Source organism: Rhea americana, unplaced genomic scaffold (assembly GCF_003343005.1).
Source record: "Rhea americana isolate MKP2758 unplaced genomic scaffold, rheAme1 scaffold_115, whole genome shotgun sequence".
Taxonomy (NCBI): domain Eukaryota; kingdom Metazoa; phylum Chordata; class Aves; order Rheiformes; family Rheidae; genus Rhea; species Rhea americana.
In genome coordinates, this window is record NW_028185206.1 from 40,199 (window position 1) to 48,948 (window position 8,750).

Consider the following 8,750-nt stretch of genomic DNA (forward strand, 5'->3'; position numbering starts at 1 on the left):
AGGTGATTCAGATCAGTCCAGTCTAAAAAATGACCTTCTGTTTTGCATTATATTTGTCCTAGGAGTGAAAAGCCAGCAGTGGTCGGAGGAGGCATCAGTAGTGTTTCGGAATCGTGTAGAGAAGAAACCCTTGGTGGCACTGATACAGGCAGTTAATGAAAGCACTAATTCTTGGGATCGAAAAATAGTGACTTACTTAGTGGACACATCTCTTCCAGATACTGATATATGGATTCATGACTTTGTGTCTCAAGATCTTGTGGAGTTTTCAAAGGTTAATAAATCATAACTTCTGAAATGTAGCAACTCAGATTCTTTAGCAATAAAAGTAACAAGCTTTTGAAGAGAAATATAACTGTTCTTACATGGCCTTGAAGATATGAAGGTGATAAATTTGAAAAATCTACTTATATTCTGTGAAGCATTTTATTTAACAAGTTTGGGTTCTATTGACTTCAAGTTGACTTTCTGAAAACTTGCACTTTGTTTACCACTGTAATACTAGACTATTTGGGTGAAAATATTAAAAAGTTATTTATCAGTTGAACACTGCCTTTTTTTCTTGTGATCTTTTCCCAATTTGGGGGTTTAAGTAAAACATCACAGCCATTATTGAATACTCATCTCTTGTTTTTAACCTGTATCTGTCTTATTTATGAAATAAGGAAGCAGTTGTCATTATTTCTGAATTTAGTGTCTGAGATGTACATTACAGATTGGAGCATTTTCCCTGCTCTTAACTTGCTAAATGTTGAATAGGTGAAAATACCTAGTTTAGGGGAAGGGAGGTCTGAGACTAYATTTGTAGAGTTAAACTTTCCCAGAAAGATTCCTACTTTGTTAGGCTTACTAGTCTATTTGCTGTTCCTAACAAATGTTATCACTAATTCTTTCTTCTACCATTCTCCCTACTCCCTGGTTGCTAGACTCATGGCATCTCTTTGCCTCCTTTTTGTGGTAGCACACTCATGGTATGCATCTGAGAAACTCAAAAACAGCTGCTTCTGGGGAACAGCAGTAAGCAATGTCTTATAAGCACAAAGATGAGTGCTTATTAGACTCCTAAACACTGCATTTTTGACCCTGTTTAGATTTTATGGGCCTTAGAAATATTCAGAGGAGCTGTAGACATTATATATAATAGTCTGCTGCCCAGCTATAAGTTTGCTTTTCATAGTCCCTTAGGATCATTAAACACAATTTTAAAGCTTTACACAGCGTAGGCCAGTGGAATGAATGTTTCTGCTGAACATAGCTTTATAATTTTTCTAGTAATACACAAGCTGAGCTAACAGACTCTTTCAACATGCTGTCTGCCTGGGGAAGAGTGGGGGTTGTTGCCTTTTCAATGAAGTTAACAAGACTTTTCATTGCATTACTGACCACCTCAGATTGGTCAACAAAACTTGATTTACTGTGCACAGTAAATGCATACATGCACAGTATTCATGTGATACTTCTGTGTTTGGGAGTCAGTTTCAGAAAAGCTGGTTAGACAAATGGCTCAAATAGGCAGTGAGGAGGGGAGGAGAAAAAAGCACTTTTTCTCCAAGGCTTTAATAGCTCACTCAGTATCACACTCTTTTATGGATCACATCACTGTTACAGGCAACAAAAGCTGTAGGCTATGAATTACCAGCTTGTTGAAGGCAAATGGAAAGGTTGGCTTTCTGACAGGTCAAATAATGAAAGTTGGGCCTCAATCTTAGCTCTATGCTTCAATCTCTTGAGGTTCAAAAGAGCTTTAAAGGACAAGTGACCCATCGGTCAGCTTGGACTGGAGCATTAACACATAGCGTTAATACTTCTCTTATCTTCCCACATCAGAAGTACCTGAGGAACATAGAAGAATCTCTTTGCATAGTGGCAGCAAAGCAGTTTAAGGCTGTGGGACTTTGTGGCTTTTCTAGTAGCAGAAATCACTCTGCTGCAAATGTTTTGGAGAGAGGTAGTCAAAGTTGCATTGTAGGTGATAAAGTCTTCAATACCAGTGAAGTGTCYTCTATTTTTGAATGTACGCAGTAACTACTCAGTCTGTTAGTCCAGTGTAGTGAGTACTGCAGACCATTTTGAATCTGCATGCATGTCACTAAGGAACCCTGTCCATGTTCACCTGCTGTTTGTATTGTTTCAAAGGCCTTCTGTTCTGCTGTTTTGTTGCCAGCATGCAAAATAATGTTGTAATAACATAACAAAGCTCCACACAAGACCTTTGGAGGATCAGAGGGCAATTTTATTTTGAAACAAAACTGAAGCAAAATGGACTTGTCATTCACAGTCACATATCTCACAAGCAACACAATCTGTTGGGTCCAAGGTTCAGTCCAGCATGTAGGCACCCAAATGTTTTCATCCAGGTGATTGGTTCAGTATTCCCTTGGACATGGAGGGCAAAACACTTGCTGTTGAATTCTCTTCATTACTCCTGGGTTCTTCTTAGGCTTGCAGTCCTTGCTGGTTTTAAGTCTTGCCTTTTGTACTCTTTAGGAACTGATAGTGATCATGATCACTGTCTCCTTCCTGTTCCACCTCTGGTTTCATGGCTCTTAGTGTTCTGTAGCCGCCTATCCTCATCTCTTATTGGCTTGATTCTTTTCTTTGACCTGGGTGTAATTGTTCCCTCCTTTAGGTTTTGTTTCCTGAGCTGAGATGCCCTGAGAAGCTGTATATGGGTGTGCTGGACAGCTGACCAGCTAAGAATAGACATCATCCACACCTATCCTTCTTGTAGCCCTTGTCCTACCTCTTGTTGTGACAGGTGCCTCCACACCCAGACATTCATACTAACTCTCCAGCCTTTCCAGTCTTAGTATTTCTATTAGGATTCTTCACAATATGCTTAAAAATACTTTCCACTTTTTTTGTTTGTTTGTTTTCCCTGCCTGTCTGTGTTGGGCACTTCAAAATGTTTTAAATGAGGTGTTCAGGAATTCAAAATGAGAAGAAGGAAGAAGGACCAGTGGAGGCTTTGAAATGTACTCTCCTGAACCCTGGATTGTAATTCAGAGTGCTAGGAGAAACTGACTGCAGTTGCAATTCACCTGAAATTAGGTAATCCAGCCATTACTGTTTGGCATTTTCTGATCAAACTTAAGATACAGTATTTCAAATACTATAGCTRTATATGGAAAGTATATCTTCCCCCTGAGCCTGCAGTGAGACTCTTCATCTTCAAATGGGGCAACCCTGATGGGAGGAGATACTCACTGGAATTTCTTGTAAATTATGTTTCAGGAGTCAAATATGGGGGAAGGTGAAACCTGAGAATCATTGGGAGCACAGTCCTGGCATGTTTGGTAAGGAATCTCACTTAGGGTATCAGAGGCAATGATATTTCTGGAGTAAACTGTTCAGATCAGAGAAATTAAAGGAAAACTCTGCAGAAGTGCAACTGTAACTTGGAAATGTGTGGTGGGTATATAACAAACATTAGGATAGGAGAAAATGCGTGCATGAATTCTGAATAAATGAGCTGTTTAAGCTTGTAACACTTATTTTCACCCTTGATCTAATTTTCCTATAATTTGGAGAAAGCCTGCACTAAGCACCAATGAGTCCTCTTAGAGCTGCAGTGAGTGTCTCTCTGCTTGAGCTGTACACAGCTTGTAGCAGAGCCTATTTGACTAGAGCACGCAGTGATAAGCTACCAGATTGCTAGTTTAATGCAAACTGCTAGTTAATATGGTTCTATCCACATTGAAGTACGCTGAGATGAGATTCTTAAATGTACTTGTTTGGGTAGAAGTTACATTACAGCTGAGAGAATTCAACAGCCCACTGCTCCTTCCTGCCCCCAGGACCAGTTCTGTAGTCTCACATGTTTGTTATGCCAGCTCTGCCACTGGTGTCCTTCTGGCTGGAGGGGAAATATTGTATTTTAATGTCTGAGTTAAAATGGTTTGAAGCCACAACATCTAAACAGCTAAACTTTTCTTCTGTAACTGTCACAGTTCTCTAAAGCAGATTCTTGCAATAAGTGATCATATGACTTAGAAGCATAAGGTGGAATTGTACTGCGAGGAGGTCAGAGATTGCTGAGCCCAGCATCCCAGGTGGAAATATTGATGACTGGATCATCTGCCTTTTTGGGTTGTTATTACAGTGCCTCTGTTACGAATTTGACAGAACTRTTTTGTGTGGTGTTGCATGTAACCTGGCATGTACAGTCACAGATGCCTTCATCTAGCTTCTAGTTGCAGCTCTAGCAAGGTCACTGTAAGGCTTACAAGAGCTTTCAGCTTGATTTTATTCTTTTTTTCTTGATTAGTTTCAATTTCTCCTTCCCTAGCTACAACTGCATTGAAAGAAGATGAAGAATGCAGGTGAAGATATCAATGTGTTTGTAAACTGCCCTAGGGTAGACCTAATCCACAACAGTTTCATTCTGTGCAGGACTGCTTCAGAGCCTGCAAATCTGAATGGACTAAAGAGCAAATTAGGATGAGACAAGTACTTTTCTGAGCACTTGAAGAGAGTAAGAGTTTTCTTACCCCATCTGCAATCTTGCAAATTTTAATAGTGTGCTAATTGATAATTGCAATGGCATATGGAAGTTGGTTGGTTGGTTGAAAAATACCCCTGCTGTTTGCACACTTTGAAGCTTGCTGCTATTGACCTCTAGTTGCCTTGCACCTGAAAGTTGATAAAGCAGAGTTTGGGATTCCATACCTGTAGTAACAAGGGAAAGAGCCTAGCAGATGTTTAGAGACTGAAGATGCTTTTTGAGCTTGTTGTCTGTTCCTTTGGTTTACATCATACTCTTCTTGGTGAGCTGACTGCTCCAGGATCACTAATTAAGAGAACACTCTCTTCAGTTCATACGCTGTATCTACAGACTACATTTAGATATGTCCGTGTCTTCACACACTCTGTACATTGCCACCATTTTACATGGATCTTTACTATCTGTAGACTATAGGTACTCTGCTGTTATCTAATAATTTATCTGTTGAGTTCGTAGGCTGTCCACGACTTCACCTGCAGTTTTTCCTAATGTTATTCCTTTATCCCACTTACCAGGCTATAAGATTCTCATCAGTTTGGTAGTTGAACTCGTGTTATTTGTGTTCACACCTTTTGTGTTCCTGCTTTGAAAAATGTGCAGATGGTTTTGGCTGTGAACCATGTTCAGCACTTCTAAGTTTGCTGAAGTCCTGATCCAAGGAAGTATTAGCAAAAGTTGCATCTCCTGTTCCTCAGGAGGCATTAGACCTGCATTCTCTGTAGTAGCTTGTTAATTCACCCAGAATGTTGCTTGCTTTTTAACTTCAGATTTTTAGCAGTCTCTTTGCAGGGTTTGTTGTAAATGATTTATCTGCTTTCATGAATGTATGACATTTTGCCAGCCTCCACCGCGTGTGACTAAATCTAGCAGGTGGTGGAATTACTGTTTCACATATCTTTCCATTCTGACTGCTGTTTGGGAGGCCTCTACTGGAATCCTGCATGGAATTTTGATCACTGTCCTACAAGAAAGATATGAATTAATTATATTCCAGATGAAAGCAAGGAGAATAATCAACGTTTTATAAGCTTAAATAGAGGGCTTTGGAATTACTCTGGGTAAAAGGAGGCTAAGGAAGGAACACTTGTAAAATGTTTCAGTGGTGAAGAATCTGATTTTTAAGTCTAGGGAAGATAGGTTAGGTGTTAGAAAAGCTTTCTAAAGAGAGGGAAAGCCTGGAAATTCCAATTTCACTATAAATTCTAAAAATAGATAGAATAAACATCTACTGGGACTCACTTGATTCTCCCTTGGGATGTGAAGGTGGAGTGTATAACACTTGAGACCCCTATCTGATCTACATTTCTACCCAGGAAGGAGAATGCTGTGCTGTTAGACATGTTTTGTAGACCATTGTGAATTTTCTAAATGGGAAATTGAGCATTCCTTACTTGAGCAAAACAGATGAAAATGTAATAATTAAAAACCAAAATTGATCTGTTATTTTCCAAAAACTGTGGGAAAAAGCACTTTGAAACCATCTCTTTATTCCATCCCAACATTTTTTTTAAGTTTACTAAGCTTAGAGCACTTATTGTCAGTTCTTACACAAAAAGCTGAGTTCAGGCTCTAATTTTAGGATTGGATAGGGATGATGCTATATGCTTTCCCACATAAGTTCAAAAGATTTCAACTTTCAGAGGCTGCCCTTTCCTCCAGGTTGGAAGAAGCTGTGGTGAACTGCTGCTCTCAGCAGAATTAAATTCTCCAGGGGTGAAGCTGGTGTGCAGGCAGTAAAAGAATAAAGGCAACTCCAACAGAAATAATTATCTGTCTGTTTTCTCTTTGTCTCCCTGTTTGTGTCCCCCAGGTCATTCCCAGGAACTCTGTTTTATCATGAGAATCCTCTTTGCCAGCCCCAAATGCTCCTTCTTTGCAAATGAGTTCTGCTTCCTACTGCCAGTTTCCACTCCTAAATTATTCTTTCCAAATTATTGGAGGTTTCCTGTTAGTTGCAAAGCTCTTGTCTCTGTGTTTTCACCATGTTCATGCTTTGTTCTCACAATTGCAATTCATCAGGCAGACCTCTGAGAGCCTAGATTCTCGTGTATGGATGGTATTAGACAAGAAAAGTGTTGGGGGAAACAAGCAATGAAAAACATTCTTTTTAAACCTTCATAATGTCTGAGAGTTTCTTTTTGTATTCTTGTGTTCTTGCTGCTAGTTTTCAGACTGGCTATTCTGAGCAGAAAAGAGGGCTGCTCCACCGTTCTGCATGAAGTGAGAGCTTCACTAGTGATGAACCTGCTGAACTTTGAGAACTATTTTGAAAGGAGGCTTAGGTGTACTTGGAATTAGCAGTATTTAGCACCTTGTGAATGAAATGCGTTACTTGCAGTGTTTGTTGGTGTGGTGTGTCTTGGTAGCTGCTAAAAAAATAAAGTATCACTGATATTTATTCTGAAAACAAATGTGCTGAGAAGCTGGGTTAACTTCTTGTTTAATGAAAATATGACATGTGCTTTCTAGCACCCATCTTGGACAACTTTTGGTTCCCGTGAAGCTAGATCTAACAGTAGCCAAATGGAGAGTAAAAATAAGTGGCTTGTGTGTATAAAAATATGCAAAGACAACAGGAGCTTCTAAGGAGGTGTTGTGCATGTAGATCCCTGTATGTGGCTGCTTTTAGCTTGCACACTCTTGAAAAAGACAATTGGTAAGCAAGGCATTTAGGTTTGTCTGAACTGGTAGCAGTCAAGCTTCTTCCACTGATTAAATTCTGGTGCTTAGTTGGGCCCATCAGAGGGTGAAAGAGATGGTTATCACACAGTGCTCTGATTTGTTTTATCTATATTAATGTCTTGCTATTTCACACTCACTTCCCATATCAAGGTCATCACACAATCAGTAAGGTTGGAAAAGACCTCTGGAGATCATCTAGCTCAATCTCCCAAACATTTCCTGGTGTTGGTTCCACTGGGGCTTGAACCCAGGACCTTCTGCGGGTAAAGCTGATGTGATAACCACTGCATTATGGAACCACTGAACCTCTCAACACCTTTTTCATTCCTTCCAGCAGCTGAGGTGATGCCAGTGTCATGGGCCACTTGGATCTATTTGTTCATATCTGTGATGCAGACAGTGGATCCAATGTTTGGCAAAGTCCACCTTTGTAGCCTTCCTTTTGTACAAATGTGGCCAGTATTTCTAGGGCTACCGGCACATCTCAGTATCAGCCTGTTTAGGAGTATGATATGCTGTGAAAAAAAGGCCATGTATTGTCCCATGGAGAGTGGAGACACTTACAGGTAGGCCCTGGAAGTATGGGGCTGGAGAAGCCTTCAGATGGACCTCCTTCCCCTGCTGCACCTGGGGCCCTCTCTGCTTTCTGCGTGTGACTGCCAGCAGAGGTTGGACAGCAGAGGTAAGGAAGAGCTTGGGGTGATACTTTACAGAGGAACTATCTGAGATTTGTCCTGCAACTGGGGTGTAAGGAAAAGACTGTAGGACAAAAACATGGGGCTTGATGAGAGAGGAGAAAGGAGAAACAGCGCTGTTAAAAAACTGTTTTGGCACCACAAGGTTGGAAGGCAGCTAGGTGGGCAGATAGCAGACTTGGAGCTGCTCTACAAGGTGGCTCTCACTGTATGTTTGTACTTGGCAAGTCATTAGGGAGAAAAATAAGACATTGGTGTATTCTTGTCAATAAGACTGGTAGGTGCATAGATAAACATTTGTGAGAAAGCTTTATAAAGTGAATCCACTGAATTCTCCTATGAACTTCTGCTGTCATGTGCTTTTAGTCAACAGACCCCAGCAGCACTGGTGGCAGGACCCCTGGAGGTCTCTGGTCCAACTGCTGCTCACAGTGGGGCTGTCCGTGGCTCTAGGTGAGGGTGGCCATGTGTAAGTCTGAGCGCTGAAACCCCGATAGGGATAGAGACTCCCACCTTTCCCATGCCCTGTCCCAGGGCTGCACCGCCCTCCTGAGGAAGGGGGTTTTCCTGTTGTGCAACCTCATATTTGCATGCACATGAACCAGGGCATATACAGTTTGTGAGACACACAGATCTTCTCTGGAGACACTCAAAACGCACCTGGCTGCGATGCTGTGCAGTGTGCTCTGGGAGACCCTGCCTGARCAGAGGGGCTGGACTGGATGTTCTCCAGAGGTCCCTGCCGACCTCAGCCCCAGGTGCCTCGTTTAGCAATCCGAGCGAGGTTGTCGTGGAATAAGAGGAAGCAGTTAAAAGCGGATAAAAGCCTTTGGGAGGAAACGTTTAGCCTCCCCGCTCCTCCGGGGGCT

General features: G+C 41.3%; 1 protein-coding gene across 3 annotated transcripts in view; it reads left to right on the forward strand.

Moving 5' to 3' along the window:
• TDRD7 (tudor domain containing 7) overlaps positions 1–6,850 on the forward strand; it is a 45,877-nt gene extending 39,027 nt beyond the window's left edge. The window contains exons 14-15 of one of the 3 annotated variants that reach the window (XM_085317117.1): positions 3,235–3,296; positions 6,669–6,850. In XM_085317117.1, coding sequence (XP_085173243.1) covers positions 3,235–3,257 — 23 coding nt within the window. In that variant the 3' untranslated portion in view covers positions 3,258–3,296; positions 6,669–6,850. Of the gene's footprint in view, positions 1–62; positions 536–3,234; positions 3,297–4,288; positions 4,922–6,668 lie in introns of those variants that run through there. The other 2 variants (XM_085317108.1, XM_085317099.1) reach the window with 2 other exon arrangements.
• The last annotated feature ends 1,900 nt before the right edge of the window (positions 6,851–8,750 follow it).